This window comes from Neodiprion lecontei, chromosome 5 (genome assembly GCF_021901455.1).
Source record: "Neodiprion lecontei isolate iyNeoLeco1 chromosome 5, iyNeoLeco1.1, whole genome shotgun sequence".
NCBI classification, from domain to species: Eukaryota; Metazoa; Arthropoda; class Insecta; order Hymenoptera; family Diprionidae; genus Neodiprion; species Neodiprion lecontei.
In genome coordinates, this window is record NC_060264.1 from 31,622,168 (window position 1) to 31,645,825 (window position 23,658).

Sequence of the window (23,658 nt, forward strand, 5' to 3'; positions counted from 1 at the left end):
ATCGCGTTCCTCCTTTTACTTTCTCCTTTCCCTTTGCTCTTTCTCCTTGCCATCTTATCATCTTCTTCTTTTCTTCCCGGAAGCTGCGATTGCCGCACGCGACCTGTAAGAACTCGAATCTTTATGACAACTGGTAGGTGAAGTGACTTATTGTAATTCGTAACTGACCTCTTCTTGGGAACCGGTAACAAGTGAAAATGGTATTGTTGACAGTGATAACGACCCGCCTCATCATGGAATTACTTTATGGTGGGTGTGATCTCGGTGTTTCTAAATTGCTTCATATAAAATTTCAACTAATTTCTACCATTGATACTCGAAAGCCACACTGCTTACTTCAGTACAGTGTTGACAATCAATATCCACGCCCTGCACGACTGGTGCTGTTGTAAACCATAGTTGACGTTGATGGCATTTGCTCAGAACTGCAATGATTACTGATCTAGCCAACACAAGGTTCGATCGATCGTCTACAAACTGTCTGTGCAATGTGGACTTCACCGATCACCTCGCGTGCAGGTTCATTCCAAGAAAGAATAACAGAGGGGTGAAAAGGTTGCCCAAGTTTACCGATCGATCAGTCTCATTTCTGCAGTCAAAGTGCTAATCGTGAAACGATGCACGAATGTGATGCTAATAATAGAAAAAAATGAACCCACTATGATACGGCTGCAGTAGCACCGGAATACAGATCGTTCGTTGTGTGTTACCATGTGTGTCAGTTTCTCAGATTATTATTGGCTCGGTGCCGAGGAGTTGTTCGGAATCGCATACGCGGTGCGGATATTATGGGAACGATGGTGCGATATCCCGCTGTGCCGCATACCAACGGCATTAACCCCGATATTCGAGGTGACGCAACTTTTGTTGAACAACGCTGTACGCGCGAAAGCGCGGGACGTTTAGAGGGAGCGAAGGCGAGTTTGCAAAGCGAGGCAAGAGCCCGCTAAATCTATGTAGCGCGACTTTGACGGCGAAGGAATGGGACTTGGTCAGTACTTGCGAGTTGATTGCCCGAGTTTGGCGAGCCCTTAATTTTCGGCGGAACCCATTCTCAGGGAACACGGTGTGCTGCTCTGCTACGCCACGGTTCGGTTCACCGGCTTCCGCCTTAAGAATCCTTGGGAGAAACGTTAGCGACCCTTGCCGCACCTCGCATCGCGGCTTCCGTTCAACTTGAACCAAGTCATCGAGAAGGTCGGAAATCTCGGGCCTAAGAGATCAACGAACAAGACGTAGTCGTCACGATTTTAGACAGTTTGCTAAATCCCGACGTCGTTTGTCTTTCAGCCTTATCCTCGTCCCGCACTTCGGAGATCACCCCTCTCCACCTTCTTTCCAAATCCATTTTTGCTGCGAATTTTTTTCCCCGTCCATCTTCTTCCAGTCTTCGATACCACCTCTGCAATGTATTTGTGCCAAATATTGCTCGACTCTCGTCTCGTCTTTTTTACACCCTTGGATTCCATCGATGTGGTCTAGCAAATCTGAAGACGTGTAGGTACAACTTTAACTTCACTAAAGCTGGAAAAGTAAGCCTGACAAGAGTTGTAACGTAGAAGCCACTCGTTTGCTTGTTTCTTATACCATGTTTCTGGCTCGAGCCCGTCTTCGACACGCTCACGAATATCGCAAATATTTTACAATGACGAAAATGAAACGCGGGTTTATCACGCCAACTTCGACTACGGGGACGAAAACTCTGTTTAGATTTCTCTGTAATTGCAGCTGTTGGAATGCGCAAAATCCTGACCAATCATACGACGGTGGTGACACCAGAGAAACAGCTGCGACGTTTGCCCGAAATTATATTTCGAACAACGGCATTTTGAGAGGATAGCAGTAATGTGACGGAATCGCATCAAAAGTTTCAGGATCTGTTACAACCTAAACAAATTCCTCCCACCAGTGAAGAGTCCTACCTTAATAAAGTACCAGATTGAGTCGTAATTGTTTTAAACCTGCAATTTCCTGAAATGGGGTGCTCACTCCTGGTAAGGAGTGACAGTGACTGAAATGCCAGGAGAGTGTTCAATGATGTACGAAGACAACGGCTAGGCCGAGGGAGACGTTAGGGTTAGTTGAGAAGCGGGGATGCAGGTGTCTGGCACTTTTGTAATATCCCAACCCGTCGTGGGCCGTCAGAGGAGCATTTTTTATCCGGTATTCCGGGTTCTCGTATGGCGTTTCCAAACAAGATATATCAGTTTGTTTAGGGCGCGGAAGTGGGTGCTAACAGAATTTCAAGCATGAAAATGTATACTGCGCGGAAAGGAGCCACTAGAAACGCGATCATCTATATCCGGCTTTATGCTCTCGTCAGTATAACTAAATCTTCACACCGTGATGCTCCGGTTTCGAATCTCAGAACTTGCTGGAGTGTGAAGAAGTCGCAACCACGTCACAGCCTGGGATGACCTTAGACGGTCAGCCTTGACCAGGATTTGGCACTTGTTGCGTCCCGGGCTTTGACGCCTTGCGAGAGGTTTCTTATAATCAGTGTGAAATTATCTCCGTTGCCTTATTAGCTTAACACGTTTCTGCAGGCGAAGGGACCGTTGCGAAGGCCGCACTACGATCTTCATCCATCACTATCTCTTTATCTCTCCTAATATCAAACCGCAATTCAGCATCCTCCCGCGTAACGCATGGAGCTCTGATGTTTGGCGTTATACGCTGGACCGAACCCGAATCTACTTCCGCAGACAATTTGTTGGTTGTCTAAGCAGAGCAGCGAGAACAGGATAGATAGCAGACGGTACCAGAATACCAGACCTGACTTCTCTTCAATGCCAATAATTTACTATCCAACTCCAGTTATTGCGGGTTTGTTTAACGAAGTAACGTACGTACCTACTGCTTCAGGGCCGTCAAGGACCTTCGTTTGTTTTAAAGAAACTAAAAATTATGAAATACCTCCGATTCGAGTCGAACAATCTATTTATATTTTCGTAACACCCTATTTTAACCCTAACTTACTTTTAATCAATGGGTTTCCAAGGGACACATACACGAGCAATGTTTACTTTCTCGTATTGCCTGAGGAGAATTATTCGTTCCGGCTGCTGACAAGGTTATGCATTAATAATTAAAGGGTGCTCACTTGTTTCGGATAATCAAAATTAGTTTCTCAACGTCACATACTATTATCAACAAACTCAGGACTGCCCATTATCCGAGAAAGCTTCGGTATTTTCATGTACAAGCAACGAAATATACTCATAAATGAAAACCATCAAAGTTCGATGCAGCATGAAACTAATTTTGACATTATAACATCAAATTTATCTGTTACTATAAGAAAGATGAATTGTTAGTATACACTTTGCCTTGTCTACACATAATCCGTTCTGTAGTAAATTTTGCTGGGCATTCAGCCCTCACAAAATGACCAAACGCAAAAGAAACAAGACACAGCACCAACTGCATGCATATTGGTTGAAATATGCATGCAATCTAACTGCATGCATATTCCACCGAACATGCCGATTGATTTGATAGTAGCTTCCTCTCAAAGGAAGAACACGCCGCATTAATAAACAATGTCGCTCCTTCCTCTTTCTCCCGAGTTCAGGCTACGAGAAGACAATCTACTGTGCAGCGTAGGTGCTCCTTAGCATACTCAGACAAGCGTACTCCACGTTAGACAGGTCATTGTTGCGCTTAGAATGCAGCGATATCGATTCTCCCCGCCGCCTCATGTTGCGTCTTGAAGTCTTTTTTGCCACCAGCCCTACGGACACTCGGGGTCCCTCGTAACCTGACATTCTCCTGGCGTAGCGTAGGGCATGTGGATTGCAGTATCACCGTCTTTTCACGGACGTGAGACAAGTGTCTATCGGTAAAGTGCAACGACAGACTTCGCCACTCACCCTACAGTATACGTTTTCAATCGCAGATCTGTCACCAGTCGAGGGAGCGAATCGTTAGGGTGCATGTAGCGGTTTCGAGAATTGATGAAACTGCGCGATGTTCTCAGTACTCCCTAACCACTTTACACTCTCGGGTCGTGAGCATCACCCGGCAGAAATTCCATTCGCATTAACTCATTTAAATACCAAATCACAGCTCGGTAAGGGAAACTCACTCTCTCAGTCTCTTCTATCATGTCGCGAGAGCTTATGCAGTCAAGATGAAAGTAAACCGTGTCTAGGGGTCGTCGTAGTGAGGTTTGATCAAGCTTCGCATTCATCGCTCCTTCGGGGAGTGGAATACGCCTCGTTAAATTCGGAGTTAGCTCAAGACACGCAATCGATCGTTCAAGTGTCCAGCCCCAAGTCGTAGGCCGAGCTTCTGTTGTCTTGGATTCCGATCTTGCGACTCCCGTCTTGAATCTTGGAGTGTTTGGTGCACCTTTCATCTCTGCGGGTTTGTGCTAATGCTAACTTGACGGGATCAAACGGTGGATGTCTGTCGAGACACGTGGGAATTTACTCGGCAAGTATAAATTTTCCGCTACCTCGAAATTTACCCACTGCGCTAGCGGGATCGCCGAGTCTGGTGAAAATTCAGAGTAACGGTATCCCATGGGTCAAGAAAACTTTTTATATTATTCAAGGATATCGACTCGCTCTCTTGGGAGTCGAACCCTAACATCCGATGCACGAACCCTGCCATTCCATTGATGCGAATATGTGCAACATCGGTCTTTTTCATTATGCACGTACACGTGCTTCTCACATGCCGTGCAATTTTTCACAACAATTTTTGCAACCATGTCAAAACTTATCAACCGTAAACGAAAATAACCAACGTGCCATTCGTGCATCCGATGATATCACCAGTGCAACAGTCATCAATATGACCGTCCGCACTCTCTTCAACATCGAACAATCGTCTTCATCAAGGCCCGCCACTCCAGACAGTGCGAGAAAATCGAAAGCCACTCACGACAAGTACCGGGAGTCGGTCTGCCCTCACGATTTTCCCACCTCCGCAAGCCACTCTTCAAGGTGACCCCTTTCTTCAGCGGCATGTGAGTTTTCCTCACCCTGCATGCGGTTCTCCGGCGGCTTGCGACACCCATACGTCTCCCGGGAAAGTTTGAAGTCGAAATGGGGTGAGCCAGACTGCATTAGTACTACTCCGGGCACGTTAATTCTGTGTCCCTTATCCCAGCCAGTCTCTTGACGACTTGGGGTGGCGAGGCCCACGACTCCCTCCTTTCGAGCTGGTTGACTTAACCCCAAAAGGACCTATGAAATATGCATCGTGTCTACGCCCCGCCCAACGCACATACCCTGCACCATCTACATACCATCTACTTGTCCTACTCATATTAGCGCCGCGAGGCTTGAAACAAAAGCACAAGCTGCTATCGTCTTAGATCTCGTTGTTTTACTGTCGTCGCTAATGACCTCTATAGTGCTTGGGAACAGCAAACTCCTCTTCCTCTCCTTGGGCAGCTTTCGGGGGATTCTAGACAGCTGCAAAATCGGATCTAGTCTTCATCCGTCGCATCGTACTCATGCGGTGAAACTCAGCACATACATACATGTCACAGCGGTAAAATTATTCTTTCCTTAAACGTATACCTCCATCCAATTCTTGGGTACAAGTTTATTTTGCGCTAAGTCAATGATCCCCGGAATAAAGTATGGAAGCACTCTTTCTCTGAGGGGAATAATGTAATTCAAAGTACGGCTATAGCGAAAGAACTCAGGTCAAATAACATCCGTATTCCAGAGAGATTCTTTTGAACCTGTAGTCCTTTGATATTCCTATGCAGTTCAACCTACTGTATAAATAATACGAGAACGATGGAAGGCATATTATGGTGGAGAATCCATTTCAACCTTCCATTATCCATCACTTCCACCTCATTTCCCTCGCACCCTAGGGCACCTTGGAGATTTGATGATCAACTTTGATCCGTTTGAGATGAGCACTTCACACCTCGGGCGTATCTTATCCATCGCACGGTAAATAGAGGTATCACGTGCCCGCGAATGAACCTATTACGTTTACCGTGTGATAAATTCTTCGGTCCTTAACTGTACTTCCTACACACTTTCTTTGCTCAGGTAAAAACAAAAATACTTTCTGTCCAACACTCATTTTTATTCACTGCTATACGTGGGCGTCAATTTATACTTTTAATGATTTCGAATATTTGATAACATTATAATACAGTAGTACTGATTTACCATAAGAATAATACCACTGTGATTAATTTCACATTAACCTTTCCTCGCTCATAATCCCTTTCTTCATAAAAGTCATTAAATTTGCATGCCTCCAAAAGCACTGTACGTCCGATGATTGGACGGCAATTACAAGCCGGTGATGTTTGGGCTACAATGACGTACTTGAATCTGGATTCCCTCCGAATGAAAACTTGCAATAAATTTGTTCGCATGTCATGGATTGGTGGGGTACTTTGCCGCAATGTGGCACGCGGGGCAAGAGAGTTTCTATTATACAACTCTGGAGCTATAACTTTTCCGCTCATGTACATACGTACCCAATCTACCGTGGGTCGGTGGCATGGTAGTAAAACTCCGTGCGATTAGATCGCAAGTCCAAGGTAGGCACCTGGTGATAAGCGACTGGTTTTCGTGCCAGGATTGAGAACCGCCTACATCGTGACCCAGCCGGCTGTCGACCGGTCAGCTAGCAATCGACGCGACACTTAGCACCAGCAACAATCAAATCTGAAGCCCCCCCTGCGACCGGGGCGGTCATTATCACCGTCGCCATCACCCTCGACCGGCTCAGCCTCCGCGTTGCCCTTTAGCCAAGTTTTTTCATGCATGATATAGCGGGCGTAATTCGTCAAGCAGACGATCTGTCCGATTGATCCCCGATCGTGCGGAAGCCAGTCGGAAAATTTATTTGAAGAGAAAGAGATGATGAAAAATATATGTATGAAAAAAAAAAAATTAATGCAACCAAAACTGAATCGCGCAAATCGTTGCGTGGTAAATGGCCGGGTCGGAATCGGCGAGAATCCAATTTCATCCGGTGCTCTCATTGTTAACCCCGATTGTATATCATCGCCCCGTGACATCGCCGAAAAATTTACCCACCATAGACAGTCTGTGTATTAACAATGTATCGTGTTCAGTTCCACCGTACCTTAGTGCACGTAATATCGATTGTATTCTTGCCGCTGATCGAAAAAGAAGAGTTGTCGCTTCTCGATTAAAGTTCGGATTCCGAGTAAGGAGGGATTCAAGAAAGACAGTTTCAGCGTCTATTAAATTCGCCCGGATTTGTGGCGGGCTCCCCGCGCGTTTTCGGATAAGCTGGATCCTTGCTTTCCGAGCAAAGCGACACAGATCCTGATCTCCTCTCCTCAATCGGATCCCTATTCCACCCTGTGTTTTGTCCATGGTATCCGAGGAAAACTCGGTGTGTTCTACGCACAACACGTATCGCGTGCCACAGATCGTTCGTCGGCTCTGTAATCGCTTGGGATCGCAAAAAACAAGGCGACGCCACCGTCGATTGCACCCGCGTCGCCTTTGCGGAGGGGCCGCCCAGAATCGATAATTACCTCGAGGAGGAAGAAAAAAACGGAAAGGGGAGGTGAGCCAACGAAAAACTAAAGACAAAACAGAGGAGCTACGAAGAAAGTAAAACGGAAAAAGTTGTTCCCATCAAAAGTCATCACGTATGTTTGATAACTTCCAGGTTAACCACTCTGTTCTTTTATTTTTTCTTACTTACTAAATACGTGATCTCTTAGTCTGATTTAAGTTCGCTACTATGACTTTCATGCAATGCACCGGTTGTTTCTCTCTCCCTCGACTGGGTTAAGCGGTCTGGTTTCCCCGAGGGCAGAAACACATCCAACACGGTGCAAAACAGTGTCAAGTGGAAACCCGTGTCCGTAGGAGAATGCCATCCGCGAACCCATGTCTGTTTGGGAGTCGGGGTGTACACAATCGTTTGCCTTTAAATTCCGTGCACGACAGGTGTCGGACCTATCTACGATTTTGACGTTCGATCCGTTTCTAGCTTCTATAGCTCCCACCTTCGTCTATGGAAAACGCAAGACCTGAACCTGCAGGGTAGGTGCCAGGGCACATGATATTAAAAATGAAATGCAAGAAGCAAGAAGGTGACCCGATTTTCCATTCTTTTTCTACTGACTGTGCTTTGAGATATTGATGAAAAGAGTTGGGATTGAATTGGTCTCAGTTCCACATTCGCAGCGCGGTAATAAATAATGTCGAGGAGATGTAAACGTACAAGCTTATTCGTTACAGGAAGACACACTGACATTGAGAGTGACGTGAACGATCGCTGGCAATGTGACAAAAGACGAATGGAAAGAATGAGCAGCGCTTGAAAAAGCAACGATCCACCCCAAATCATAACGAAAACTTTCTGGTGCAAAACAGAATCTCACCGCTTCTTCCGGTCGGTGTTGGGGCCGACGGTGCCCTGCTGGTTGGTTCGGGTATCGGGTAAACTGGATCGCAGCATTCTCTCTCTGGAAATTCGCTGCCCATTGAGTAGGCCCAGATGAAAGTGGCCGCGATAATCGCCGTCCGCGCGACGCGAGTTTCGACACGTGACATGTTGTCTTCGGTCCCGAGTCCCTCTTCCGTTCTTTTCTGGATTCCAATGAACCGGTTCAAGAGTTCATTCTACCGTCGGCGACGGTGTCGGTGGCTCTTATTCCGTCGGATTAATCACAGGGCCCCTTCTTGCCGTAGGGTCAAACCTCATCTCACTATTTTTCCTAGCTCTCGACTTCGCGCACAATTATATCGCAAAACCGGATCGCGACACTTTCCGCGATTCACTGATTTCCGTGCGACAAAATTACCCTATCAAGCGATACACCGCACTGCGCTGTGCTCTCCTCTCCTCGACGACGCCGAACTCGTCGACGTCTGTTCAACACCCGACGTCGGACCGCGGCGCGCCAAATCCTGCGCGGTGTGTTTCGCGTGCGTCTCGGCGTCTCGACGCCCAATGACCCGCTGGCGCGAGGGTGCGCCGGATTGCGCTACCCCATTTCTACCCCACGCCGTCGACGCTGTCGCCTCCCTTAAGAAGCTCAGACGTCGTCAAAATCACGACAATATCGGGCGTCGGATTGCAGCTCACAATTCACTTTTTACAGTGTTTGAACTAACGCTGTGCCAAATTCTACACACCCAAGTAAGAAGGATAGAGTCTCATTCCATCAACAAGGATTGTCTGTATTCTGTGTTGTTACTACTGAAAACTTTCAACCATCGCAAGTTAACTCAACGTTCTTGTGATATTATCGACTGGGAATTCGTACTTTCAGCCGACTGTGCAGAGAGCTGCAAGTATACTATTGTGCAAATTTATTATCAGCCAGTTGCAGTAGTTCCAGATATTATCCTGAGTTATTCTCCTCTTTGTCGACTGTAGACTTGAACCATTTAACCGAGGGCTGAAAAATCCAACTGGATACCAACTGGAGTTTGAAATACGGATTATCGCGTTACTGTCAGCTAGAGTTGTGACTGTTTGTTGGGAAGCGTAAGTGGAAATGCCCAATTAAATGTTTGCAGCCTTTTGTGATCGATCAGACTTGAACCTTACGATCGCTGCAATGCTATAGGAGAAAACTGGAAAAAGGTAAAGGGGGAAATTACACTACTACAATATTTGAACTATTTTGTTTATTTTCCAACGGCAGCATATCACCCAAAAGTGTTATTATCTCCCTTTGGACGTTCACGTCGTTGAATAATCATACACATTCATAAATACACAATCATACTTACTAATCTATGATAACGTAAAATAACGAACAACGTAACTCGTACAATATATAAAAACTCGTACACATTTTATGGTTCTAGGGGCGAGAATACAATTTGATTACTCCCTAAATATATATACATATATTCTTGGATGTAATTGTTCGGTTGGACGATACTGACTTCAGGCACTATTAGACGATAAATGTATAATATTCTTAAAGTAATATAATTGTCGTTGATAAACAAACATGGCCTCATGAAAGGCACGATATATGTGTAAACGTCGTGCCACGGTGAAGAGGATTTCTACGAAGACAATTATCTGTCACGCGTGGCACAGAGGACAGATACGTTAACCTAATTATCTCGTAAAGATGATGCAGTTTTTTTGATTCACGTTGAGCGGAAGCCTACACGTATCTGAGAATCAAGAAGACTCGATCAGCCCGACGCGTTCCCATATCCGGTACAAACGGAGAAGTCTACGAGCAGGGGCGTCGTTTGTCTGCAGAACAAACGAACCCCGGTATAACCGACAAAGGCGACACCTTTCCTAGTTCACACAATGCGTCGGTGTCAAGGGTAGCGAGGATCCGGCTGATACCTGGTCGGTGGATATTGGAGGTTATGGTGAGAGTGGGACCTGCTACGTCTGTATTCCCGGCGCGACGGGAAGTCTGGTCCAGGATTCGAACGTCCGAAGTAAAGATTTTCGCCGAGGCTGACTCTGAGAGGGCGATCCAGCGTGGCTCCGGGGTAATCGGGTGGCGGAGCCGGAGTCGCTGGAGCCGGCTGAAGGTTCGTCAGACCGTTCGGCACGCCGACGGACCGTCGCCATCCGAGGTACCGACGCTGGACGTCGGCGTCAGGTGCCTCCGTCTGCTGCTGCTGCTGTTGGCGCCTTCGGCTTTGGGACGAACCGCTCTCGGTGGAATTACTGTCCTCGCTGGTTCCCAGGCCAGGATCTCGGTCTTCCAAAGCTGTGAGACTCGTCACTGGACTCCCGCCTTGGCCTGGTTTTTTGGGTCCCGGCGGGTAAAGGAGAGACGGATGGGGAATGACGAAGACGCGATGGGGCTTTCCCTCAGGGTCCAGGGCGGCCTCTTTGCCTTCTGGCTCGTGGGAGGAACAAGATCCAGGTCCGAATATGGAGAGAAGAACTGGCAGGAGGAAAAGACCGTGCATAGCGCCAATGAATATCACCAGGAAGACCATTTTGAAGAAGACCAGGAAGATATAGGTGTTGGCGAGGAGGAGAGCCCCCAGACCCAGGATCGTCGACGCGGCACCCTGGACTATTGGTAGGCCCAGGCTATAGAGACACTCTTTGACACGGTCGTCCGGATGCTTCTTCTTCGAGCTCATGTACGCGTAGCATATGTGGGCCGTGAAGTCGACGCTAAATCCGATGCACATTATCAAGTTTATCATCGATATACTGTCCAGGTTCACACCCCACAATGCCATGTAACCGCCAACCCCTAGCTCTATGGACACGATGCAAAAGGCCACCCACAAACAGCACAAAGCGTTAGGTATGAAGATGAACGAGATCAGCATCATTATCAGCGCTCCGTATACCATGCACTGAATACTCGTAGGTCGAACGAGTTCAAACTGATCGAAGAACACGAAGTAAGGATGGAAGACACTCGCGTTGAGGGGAGACTCATTGCAGATACGTCGGAGTTCCTTGACCATCGCCTTTTCCTCGTTTGTGCCGCTTATGTTCACAGCTTGGATCAGGAATCTGCTGGCCAGAATCTTCTGTCCCGTTTCGTCGAATTTTACGTCAAGTGAAAACGGATTTGCTGGGAAGAGCCATATGTCCTTTAATGCCTTTATGAAACTAGCCTCTGTGTCAATGGTCACGTTAAGGTAGTCCTGGTTACGGGTCACGTAGCTCAGGAAACTTCGAATCCAACTTTCCGTATAAATCGGGCTACTGATGTAAGAGGAGGCCTCCAGAGCTCTAGTCAGGTTCTCAAACTGCTGCTGGACGACAGGGTCGCTGTAGTTCTCCTGGCCACTTACGATCACCTGAGAGCAGAAGACAAATGGGATTAGTGCATGGCTGGTTTAGAGAATTTTTTGCCATCTAAGTCATAGAGTTCTTGATGACAATTTACTGAACTACGTAATTACTGCTTGACACGGGATTAAAAATCGCTGTTACAAAAATAAGGAATTGACCATGTGACGCAAGACGAGGCGGAATACATCGTCCGGTTATTGTACACGGTGCGTGCCTCAGCTGCAGTTCCCTTCGGATTGACGTAACTTGTTTACAATTTTATTCAACGTCCGATCACGGGAGAAAGTGCGTACGTGACTTAGCAGCATTATTGTTCATTGTTAAGTTGCGATTTTCATTATAAGTTAAAAGTAAGTTATTCGCTCGGCACAACAAGAATTCTTACAGTTATTGCGTAAAGGTTGATATATAGTCAGACATCATTTTCAAACGGTTTATGTAAATACTGATATTTTTAGGAACTGAGGATCGCTCAGGAATAAGACTGGTTGAATGAGAATCTGAGCCCTGACTGACCTGAATCCTGTACGGAAATTCCCGAAAGTAAAAGTCCTCTTTATCGTAAAATGCGACAGAATATGAATCCTCCTTGGAGAGCTTCCGTCTGTCCAGGCCTTCTTCGAGAGTTGTGAGGCCGTAAAGTGCTCCACACAAGTAGAGTGTGAAGATAACGATGACGAGAGCTTTGACAAAACGGTTGTTCAAGACTACAGCGAGGTAATCGCGGAACCAAACCATACATCCATGTTCCGGATTGTCTAAGGGGTTGTCGGGGTCAGCAGGGTCCACTCCCCCAGTACACAATATCCGGTATAACCAAGAACGGTGAGCTGAAAATGCGTAACAATTGCGTTGTTGATTGAGGCCGTTATGATAATTTCATAATTTTTCGTAATTAATCATGTAAAAAAAAACAGCATATTGAAAAAAGAAGATTTCTACGTTTAGTTAGTAATTTGAGGTGCACCTCATTGTTTTGATGAGCAACTACCGCCTCAATCTCAATCTTATTTTCCGCATCTATACTTCAATCTTCGGTGTTTATCACATACATAAAGTGTTTCTATCTTATGCGCAAGCACGTTCTCTGCCCATACGCGGAGGTTCGGTAACCACGAAGTCCCATTCGTATGATTGTTTATATATTTGTTTGTTTGGCTACTCGGTATTTCCCGGTAAAATTTTTACGTCCTAGTACATAACGGGCACAATCATTTATAGAATGCACATTCATTTGTGTCTATGTATTTAAGCAGTATAAGGCGTAGTCAACGGACAATGCAATTCAACCTGTCATCAGCCTAATGTATTTTCACGCTTTCCAAAGAATCGTACAGTCATATTGTTCGTCGTGTATGAGCGATGATTAACGACAAAACGATCTTCTATTATTCCCATGGTGCGAAGTCGTCGTTGCCGTCAATTGTTTCGGCTGACGCATTTATACGGCTGACATTGACCTCACCATAATCGGAAATACGTGAATGTAATTTAGTGATTAATTGTTGGTATCATGTGTAATTACTATGCGTTCGCACAACCGAATCAATTGCGCCTTTATGTTCTACCGGGTATATAATCAAAGCGCGCTTAACGTTAAATTACTGGACGATGAGAAACGACGCCGAGCCTATGATACACGATTTGCCAATTTTAGTCATCGTGTGTGAAAATGCAAATTTATTCAGATAAAAATCGGGTGGGCAGCACAATTATTTGCAACCTGCAAGCCTGCATGCCGTCGGGCAAACTCTCTGCATTATAGGCGAACCTATAACGCGGACATAAGACATAGAGAAAGTTATAAATTCATTGCGCAATTATATAATTCCGAACGATTTTACGACATTCGACTATAGAGAGGTACAATCAAACGCGTAAGTGTCGGTTTGCGTTATACGGTACCTGTTATAACTACGTTCGCTGCGTCAGCTGTATACATACACGTGTAATCACATGAACCGAATGAAATGCAACGGAAACAAAAACGGGAATTCCGACTTCCTGGTTAACACACCTCTCGGAATAACTTCTTCGACACATTATGAATATCTATAGCGACAATTGACAATTATTTGTACTGCGGAGATAACGAATATTCAAAGAAGAAAAAAAAACAGACAAACACATACATGTACAGTGTAACCTACTTTGAAACAATCCGAATTTGTTCACTAATGCGTTAACATGCAGTCGCGATTCATTGAGCAGATACTAATATCTAATGCAAAAAAAAAAAAAATAATAATAACAACAATAATAATATTAATGGTATAGTAACAAAATAGGTAGTTCTCAGTAAACGGCAACGGCGAAAGCTACTCTTGAGCAATTATGGACTTTGTATACCCGTAAATTTCGTCTTTACGGAGAGCGAGAAGAGACCGCATATGGTAACTTAACGCTGAGTCCCGATCGTTTGTTCCGGAAGTCATCATTTATACTAATATCATTTTTGGATAACGAACAAAGTTATTGATACTCGAGACGCGTCTTTTGCACTCCATTACGTATTCCTACGGCGTTAGTCTGGCCCCGCTCTGTTTGTGCTTGAACGAAAGTAGGTACGCCAGACGGCTCTCTTCATCATTATTCAGGCTTCACCTTGATCTATTAAATGACTATGACGAAACTCTGAACTTCTTACGAAAATCGGAGAACGAGATTGGGGAGAAGGAAATCGATGTATAGAAACCTCTATGGTGGGCAGAAACTTACTCGACTTTGAAACGGGCTGCACCTTGCAGCAGACGACACTGTGAAGATTCTTCTGCTCGCAGTAACCGCTGATGGCTACACATCCGCTGAAGAAGGTCAAGTGGAAGAAGAAGGTGAATATCACCGCGAAACCTGTAAAAATTCATTTCAACGATCACAAATCGTGCAAAATTAATCGACAAACTAATCAGCGATCTAGATCCTTGTTGACTCGTAGTTTACCTGAATAGATGCAGAAGATTTGGACAGAGGGAAACGGTGACATGATACCGATAAAAAAGGATATCATGTCAGTGAGCGAAGTTATCGTTATTGAAACGGCTGCCTCGCTCAGGGTGACCGCCATCCGCTCCGGAACCGGTGCCAGGATGTTGGATCTTCTCCAAGCAGCCAGCACCACAAAAGTGTCATCGATGCCGATACCTGAAAAAAAATTCAACAATTCATTTGGTGAGAGAAGATGAGAATTGAGTCCCAAACATAATCGTCCTCACAAGAATCCCAAAGTTTCTACAATTATGCGGTGCGAATTATAATTGCAAAATACATACCTATATACGCATAGGTATGTTCCTATGAGTTGCTCAACGGTAATCCGACTTTACATCGAGCTACCGTCGTCAGTCGAAAAGATTTCGGTGATTAGAAATGCTCGCTTTCTAAAATTGTGACTACATGTTCGATATGGGAAATCCAGATGTGAAATTCGAAAATCATTTTCCACTTCAGGGTACGGATTTTGCTTGTACACACATCTTAAAGGCCTGCAGAGTCTATACGCTTTCACGTGTATGATACCGCACATGGGCACAAATCGCGATTAAAATTCCTAGATTATAATCAAGAATTGTCGTGTTAAAGTCTCATCTAGCTCTGCACTTACTGAAAAACTTTCTATCCTACACTCGCAGATGTAAGGTAGTGTGAGCTGGACACCTAAACCATACCACCGGTTTACGAATGTACTATTTTAGAATTACTGTCGATGTAGCGGGTAAAATCTGAAGTATGATGACGGTCGGAGAGTAGAAGTGCAGCACGGCAAAAGGTGCAGAATCGCCGTACCGCCTAAGATCAATCAGTATGAACTCTGAAAGATTACAGGCATCGGCGATGTGTTCTAGGCTGTTACTCAACCGTGGCCATTGCAGCAGTTTCACCATTCCTTCGGAATCGCGTGCATACGGTGCAAACCAGAATTTCGCATGCACACGTTACGTTACGGTATAGCCTGCGTATAATACCTATGTTACCATATCCGGCGATCGTATTACTGTACGAAATATTCTGCCTGCCCGCACGTTGGGAGTTGGTAGGTTACATTAGAGAGACTCTGTTACCGCACAGCCTTGATCGGGTAGTTTAGAGTTCCACTGACGATCGGCGATCGATGATTTGTATTCACCGGTGCAAGTGTTGCCCCGATGACGTCACGAATACATTTAACCCGCATCAGTGATGCACGCCAATGACGACGCGGTCGGCTTTCCATTTTACTCTGGGTACTCCTTAGCGAGTTTTCTCGGTGAGCGAACGGGGACAGAAACTATGAGACTAGAAAAAATTCGAGCAATTACCGATCATGAGGAAAGGCGCGGCGAGGTTGATCCCGATAAACTCGATCCCAAGGTACATGCAGAGACCGAATGCCGAGACGGTTGCCATTGCTGCAGACACGTTGCCCAACAGTCCGAGCCAAGGTTTGCTCCGTACCCAGTCCGCCATCATGCACGTCACCACGGAGAAGATGGCCATAATCGCGAAGGTGCTGGAGAAGTACGGTACCACCGTTCGCGTGTTCGCTTCCAGCTCCAGTTCCAGGGTTCGCGAAGCGAACCTGGCTGTGCTGATGTGCTTGAAGATCCCGTCGTTTTCGGCCTTGCCGATAATATTGAGGAACGCTTCTTCCCAAAGGGCGCCGCTGAAACGAGAGGATCATTGCATCGTTGACATCGCCGTTCTAGTGCTTCGTGAGTGGTCTTCATCTTCCGATCATCGAGTGCTACTTACATGGCGTCTTGGCGCTTGGTGTCAGCGGTAACGAAGTACGCCAGTTGGATCGAAGGAACGGTCTCGATGGTCGAGTCGTCGTTGATGATGCTACCGCCAAAGTAGACAGGGAACGCGTGGGCGTCCCACGTAACCGGATTGAACATTACCGGAAACGTCAGGTTCAACTCTCGGCTCTCCACGTCGCTGAAAATTGGATAATGAGAGAATAAACTTGTGCAGACGTCGCCGCGCAGCCGGCAAACATCTTTTCTCTAAGCTAACGCCGAAACCCCGCTCTCTTGATTACTCGTCAATGATGCAACTTCCGGTGGCGAAGGCGAACATCGCCTCGAATTTATTTTCCACGAATACTATCTCTCAAAGTGTCGAAGGATGGCTCTTACAATTCTTACACGACCTCGTTTACATAGATATTTGATCAATTTAAATGGTCAACGTACTCGATAACGTGATGCAGGTTCAAAATGTCGTTCATAAAACACTGATCCAACCATCTTGCGCATATGTTTTCGTACGAGTATGTTTCCCCCTCGTATTCCAGGGTCGCGTTCCTGATTATTCCGTCGAGCAGGAGGAGTTCCTTCCATATAACGGCTCGAAGCATGTTGTCATCCCCATCCTTAGGCACCACAATCACATGTCCGAATCGCCCTGAAACAAGAGTAGAGTTTAAAAAACCTCCTCTGCGGATATTTTTCTTACTAAAGTATACACACGTTTCTAACATACCTGGACGGGTGATACGGCCAACGCTGAATCGGCTAGTGTAGTTCACCTTAAAGAAGCTCTCGACGATAACGCGCTCAGATTTTCCGGGTCCATTGATCGGCGAGAAAAGATACTCGGGGTCGATTTCGTAACGAATCTGCTGGTATCCGGTTATGCATATGCCAGCCAGAAGCACGGGGATTATAACGAAATAGCCGGGATGCCGTCCGACGACCAGACCAACGCGGTAAAACGCCCTGTTCAGAAAGTCGTCGACGCAAGTCAGGCCACAAGACATCTGGAATGCAATTCGATCGGTTCTTATTACACCCGAAACTTTGGAGGGATTGATAAAAAAACGGAGAGATATACACCAAGTTATGGTCACTAAAGTTGATCAATTGATCATGGTGCTGATCTCAGGAGATGATGAGAACAGTATTTCGGGGAGTTCTGAAACGTATCAACTACCTGCAACTATTGGAAACAGTGGGAATGAATTTTTGGAATGTGGATCGATTTTAAAGGAGCGGCCTGCGGCTTACACACGGCTTGTGGTTCATTCATGAGTTGGCCACGGCGAGAGAGAATCTCTCGGAGGAGCGAGGGCGAAGCGTAACCTTGGCCTTCTTTACTGGTACAGCTAACATGAACGACGTTGCATATATAATCCGGGTGACAAGGTATCTTTACAAGCCTCAACGAACGGGTAGTTAAGAATTGAATCCCGAAACGCTGGCGTAACATCTCGGACGTAACTCATCGGCCTGTCACGCATCCGGAGAAGAAAATCAGCGTAAATTATACGAATACCTAAGTTGACGAGCGCGTTTCTACGTCGTGCAGATCACAATGCAAAAATGCAAAAATTTGTCAGAAGAACCTTTACCGCTGTAACAAAGAACATTTGTACTATCCGTGTGACTGATCAATTGTTATTTCAACCACGATTATTTTTTCACGCCTATACACTGTGTACGTCAGCCAGCACCTTCGTACATGCAAATATATTCACGAATGATTTACGCTTATGTACCTACGCATGCGTAATACCATATCAAATTCGAATGAATACAACGTTACTTTTCCAATCGCTAGGTCGTCTTTTTAAAGCCTGTTTACAATAATCATCTATTGTCATTGATCTCCAGATAGAGTGCAGGGATGTCGAAGAGGTTCAGTAATCGAATACCTCTTTAGCTCTGAGGAAAATCATCCGATGGACAAGTTATATTTTTCTGATGCTATAACGCGGTCAGTACCTGTAATTACAAACATGTCCAGGCATATCGACGGCGATGATTACCGAATCTAGCGCAACCTCGGTGCCAGAACACTCAGTCGGCGTTGTATAATCACGCAATCGACGTGCGATCCTTACCGGTACGTTTTGCACGTGCAGGCGCGTCGCCTATACTGTCACGTAGGTGGTTAATCAAAGTGCTTAACTTATTCAGCTGCCCAATCCACTGTCCCCTACCACCGTATACCCATCATCGTGTTTTTCACTTATCAATTAGCTTCGCCAGAGTTGATATTTTCGCTCTGCCAGGAATTCGAACCATAAAGTAACGAGATGAAGCGGAGGAAACGCTCGGTATTTGACACATCTTGAAAAATTTCACTTCAAATAACCCGATGACTAACTATTTTCTGTTGGGCTAATACCAGTGTGCAACAGCATGAGAAACCTGATTCCAGAAGGTCTGCGAAAAATCTCAATATCAATAGGAAGCGAGTTTACAATCGTATGTTCACACTACTAGATCATTTCTGTTCGAGCTCTGACTGAGATCTAGGTACAGCTTGCTGAAAATCGTGCCAAAACGTATATCCTGCTATTTCCTTGTCGTGGACATATTAGAACTCGAAATTAATGGATAAAACATGATTTAAGTGAAACGGAGCAAAAGGAACATTCCTGCCAAGTTTGTAGTTCTACCATGTTTTTTTTTTTTTTGACATCGTCCGGGGTCATAACGCATAGTCATTCAAAGAGGTCGTACAACTTGTGTAATTATTTTTTATTTCATGCCCAAGCTTGGTCGTCGGATTTCTGAACTTGGAACTATTTCAAGTAACCAGTATTTTGCGTTGTTCTGTACCACTAACAATACAGAATCCATTTTGTGACGGTCTATGGGATGAATGATGGGAAAAAAATTAAGAAAAAAATTATGCTAGCGTGACGAACCAACACAGGATAAAATCTCATCGATTACGTGACGCAAACAACACCGTCCTGACAATAGCTGCTCCGAGCGATTGACCTTGCGATTTCACTTGGTCACGAATTACTGCAAATAGCGTGAAATCCCTAGAGCGCTGCAATTAGAAATCAGATCACTCGACAGCCTGCCGTGGGTGGAACCGGATTGCGTAACCGATACCGTTTTTACTTTAACGATCGAATATTCCGTCAAACTTCAACACGTACTTGGGTGGTCTGTGAACGATACTGTGCAGCAATATTCGTGAGATCCACCACCCGCATGCACTCTATTAGGTATATCCTGTCGAAAGGTTGTTCACGCCGGACACGATGCAGTCATTTCCAAGGAAAAGAATTCCTTGGCGTGATTCGGTAGTGTCTTTCACCGGTTCTGTTTGCGTAGCAAATTCAATTTCGTTTTACTATAGTAATGATTCGAGCCTTTCACTTCTCTTATGTGTGTACTGGAAATACTGAAATGATTATATCGTGCCAAACTTGTTACTGCACAGATCCGTGAACTGTTATCATTTCGGATCAACCGAAAGCCAAAGGCCAGTTTTTCACGCAAAAGTGAGGTAAGATCGTAACCGCAGTGATGCAAGTCACGATCAGGCAGGTGCAAGGAACGAGCCTTGAACTGCTCGCGTTATTGACTCTTGTCAGAAATCACCGAATGAACTAAAAATGGCAAACGTGACAGATATAAATGACGGGTAATCATCCAGTCCCATTCGCGTTTTAGCGTTGTTTTTGATGCCTCCTCTTAATCGGTTAGCGCCTCTGATGGAGACCATTACGTTGTTTAGTCGACCCTCCAACACCTGGTGGATATCATTATAAAGGCATTCACAATGCGTCGAATGACTATAGGAGTTTTACGATAGAGCCGAAACGTCCTAACTATAATGCTATTTATATACAATACTTGTTATGACTTTTACAAAACACCTCCACGCATCACTAAGTCTTCCTTGTTAAATGTCAGTGGCATTGAAGACTATTCAGGGGACAACTCTGATGCCTGAAAAATGTTTGGATGAATATTATCGTGAATACCGATTACTTTCAGCAGGCCATGCCGAAGTATGATAGCACGTCTATGACGCTACAGAAGGATCAGCACCCAGTACGAGTCCTGAATCTTTGGCATTTCCTTTAACGATATATTAAGCAACCGTGGAAGACAGTGATTGCCGTAATTCGTTCATTTTCTGGACACTATGAGGAGGAATGACCGGTGACTCGAACCAAACTGTTAAAATGTTACCTACTTTCGATTCATCGTCAGCGTTACTGTACTCGCCCTTCTCCTGCAATCTCTCCGACAGTCACTTTCTTCACTAACGTTAATTTCAACTGTAACCAGAAACGCTTTGAGCGATACGAACGAGTTCCGGAAGGTCTAGATTGGAATCATATTTAGCGGTTCGTTCGCATTACCGTATAATTCCCGAAGGGGGGCATTCAAGGGCCTTGTAAAGCACGATTGTCACCCACGCACAGAAGCTTGGGTCACGGAGGTCAATTGCTTCGAAATTGCAGTAAGTGTAGCATGCAGCTGCACACTTGTCACTTGTCGAGAAGGAAGTTGCGGCGAGACGAACTGTTTAATTTTTCTCAAATTAATAACACCTTCACATATGTATACGTACAACATGTCAAATGGAAAACGACGCGCGTCTTCATTGTTCTCTGGTATTATGATAAATTTTTGACAAATATAAAAGAATTATTACCGAGGATAAAAGAATTAGAACAAGTTTCACACGCGGTAAAATGCTTTAAGAATATTTATTATTTCTACAAACATGCGAGGTATGTGTAATTTCATATTCACCTGTCTTCCCATAACGGTGACATTTCGAAATTTCCTTATAATTGAGGGGGCCGGGAGTGTAAAATTATTGCGGATCTACTCACGTTCATCATCGTGACATTTTTAGTACATACATAACTTCGTTTACGTTAAAAACTACCGAAGTTCGTTCCAGGCTCTGGAAAGTTGCTCCGACTGCTACGATATATATAGGTATAAACCAACGCGACGCTGAGAATTTTACCAAAACTTTCACACTTTGTCACCGATTCCCAGAAGAAGAACCAGCAAAGACAGAGAGACCTGAACTTGGAACGGAAAACGACTATGGATGCATCTTCGGACAATAAAAAAGGAGATAAAATAGACGAAAAGAGAGAGAGAGAGAGAAAGAGAGAGGGGCGGGAGGGGGGGAGCAGGGTGAAGGAGCAGCTCAACAGGTATTGCATCGGAGAGCATAACCTGTTGTTGTTCCCGTCTCTATGCGCGGCTTGTGTAGAGGTCCAGAAATGAATCTAGCCCTAGATGAGAATAAGATTTCACAGCGGGGTGGAGACTGACCAAAGGTGGCCTTACCCTGGCTAACATACCTGGATTCACCTCTGCAGGTAAATCTCTAAGTTTATACCTGGAATGCAACTGGTCCCGCAGCTTTGGGAAGGTTGTATTAAGCGTCTACTATGTAGAGCCTAGAGTTTCAAGCTCAACATCCGAATCCCTTGATGGAGAAGAACGATGGCCGTAAAATCTCGCCGGCTTTCAACCATCCACTCACACACGCAACGCTCCAGACGTGCGATGATGATTATTCGACCAAGGCACCCTTCGTTGACTAGTTTGTTCGATGGAAACAATTAGACCTGCCACATTGCAGCCGTCCAATGCCGTAAGTGTTTTTCAATGCTCAGTTTTGTCGGACGAGTAAGGTTCGTTTGGCAATAGCTAACGATGCTCAGTCGGTTGACACTCGTAAAATTGACTTTCGAAATGATAGAGGAAAGCGCATAACTCGAGTAATTTACAACCCGTCGTGAAGATAGTCAGGATATTGATTAGCCCTTACGTCTGTCATTAGCCACTAACGATCGGAATTTTGCCGAGTTAAATTACCAAGGTATTCCGTCCGCTCAATCTTCGAAGGAATCACGAGCATCCTACTTTCTCCGGAACGCATGCAGAGCTTCGTTCACGTGAGAGAACAAGATTCGAGGGTGGTCAGGATCAAATGGATCAATAAAAACACACGAAATCGATTCCACACACCGCGTGATCCATACGACTCCGGATCTACATATATCCCAGCGACTATTTAATCGGCGATTTATTACTTTCGTAGGAGGCGGGCGCAAACTCTGCAGACTCTCCCGCGAATTCAGCTTTCTAAACGGGAACTTCATCACTGACGCGTATCAGATCGAGAGTTTATCGTACAGACCAAGAAACCGGGTCGCGGACGTTTTGCGAATGCAAACATGCATCCCAAAGATTTTTTACTATATTTACCAGCAACATGGCCTGTAGGGCGGAATGATTTTTCGACCTATCAACACCTAGCCAGAAACAATCCGCCTGAGGATCGAGTCTTGCAGTGCGTCGTCTACTCAGTGCGTAACTCTCATCCAGACGTTTCTCTAATTTGAATAAATCGCATAAAGGACTGTCGCAAACCCGTTGAAGGATCTTCGACTTCGCGACTTTTGCATTCCATTTCCTGACGATGATCAATCTGGTGAGAAAAAGGAGAAACAGTAACATAAAAAATTTGGACCTACCTTGTCAGGTGGTGCTTTATACACAAGCTGTTAAATATTGGCTAGATTTCGCCGTTGATTTCTCTGAGTATACACAGCGATCAGCGTCAACTTTCTACACCGCGATGATGATTTATTCACGATGCTGAGTAAAACTTTACCCCGTGTATCGAGCAACGCACTTATCCCAGCTGATGCAGAGGACAGTTCGAGGCCACGAAATAGCTGGAAACTGATCACCTTCACCCTCGACACGATTCACGGTTTGTCACCTGTCCGTCTTTGGGTCACATGTAGTCATACTGGAATCTTGATCGCGCCGAAAACCCCGGAAGAATATCTTAAGTGAGTCGAAGCGTCACCGACGAACAATATCCGCGTTCCCCACGGTGTGTCCTCAGCTTCGTTCGGCTCGCCGCACAACAACTTCACCAAGACCAAAAGCGGGCACCGTCACTGGCGATTTGGGTCAAAAATTGAAACTTTGAATTTTAGGGTTCGTTTACGGTTTCTTCGATACTCGTTCACCGTTCGTTTTTTGCTTCCGCGATCGCACCACCCTCGCTTCGGTACCAAACCGATGTCCAGGAGCTGTACTGAGCTCGGTGATGTCTGGTCGCGCACTGGCAGCTCTGCTCGGAACTCTGCCTTCGGAATAACCTAGCTGACGATGTATCCCCGTGTCAAAACTCTCTTACCGCTTCCAG

General features: G+C 45.4%; 2 protein-coding genes across 5 annotated transcripts in view; both read right to left on the reverse strand.

Moving 5' to 3' along the window:
- LOC107226861 overlaps window positions 1-8,909 on the reverse strand; it is a 63,510-nt gene extending 54,601 nt beyond the window's left edge. For all 4 annotated transcript variants that reach the window (XR_006904435.1, XM_046740246.1, XM_046740245.1 and 1 more), the window contains exon 1: window positions 8,357-8,909. Coding sequence is in view for 3 of the 4 variants with exons in the window: in XM_046740246.1 (XP_046596202.1) it covers window positions 8,357-8,528 (172 nt within the window). In the remaining variant the exon portion in view is untranslated. The remainder of the gene's footprint in view (window positions 1-8,356) is intronic.
- A 687-nt stretch (window positions 8,910-9,596) lies between these two features.
- Window positions 9,597-23,635, reverse strand: LOC107226855 (patched domain-containing protein 3). Its single transcript, XM_015667814.2, has 9 exons — window positions 22,973-23,635; window positions 17,191-17,467; window positions 16,902-17,112; window positions 16,459-16,644; window positions 16,026-16,369; window positions 14,671-14,871; window positions 14,449-14,580; window positions 12,247-12,560; window positions 9,597-11,735 (listed from the first exon to the last, which is right to left on the reverse strand). The coding sequence occupies exons 2-9, from the start codon at window positions 17,465-17,467 to the stop codon at window positions 10,272-10,274; spliced, it is 3,129 nt and encodes a 1,042-aa protein (XP_015523300.2). The 5' UTR covers window positions 22,973-23,635; the 3' UTR covers window positions 9,597-10,271.
- Window positions 23,636-23,658: the final 23 nt, after the last annotated feature.

Coding starts and splice junctions, on each gene's coding strand:
- LOC107226855 (XM_015667814.2), bottom strand. CDS start 17,467: ATGTCTTGTGGCCTGACTTGCGTCGACGACTTTCTGAACAGGGCGTTT. Junction 16,645..16,901: donor AACCTGCATCACGTTATCGA/GTACGTTGACCA, acceptor TCCAATTTTCAG/CGACGTGGAGAGCCGAGAGT. Junction 14,872..16,025: donor CGCGCCTTTCCTCATGATCG/GTAATTGCTCGA, acceptor ATTTTTTTTCAG/GTATCGGCATCGATGACACT.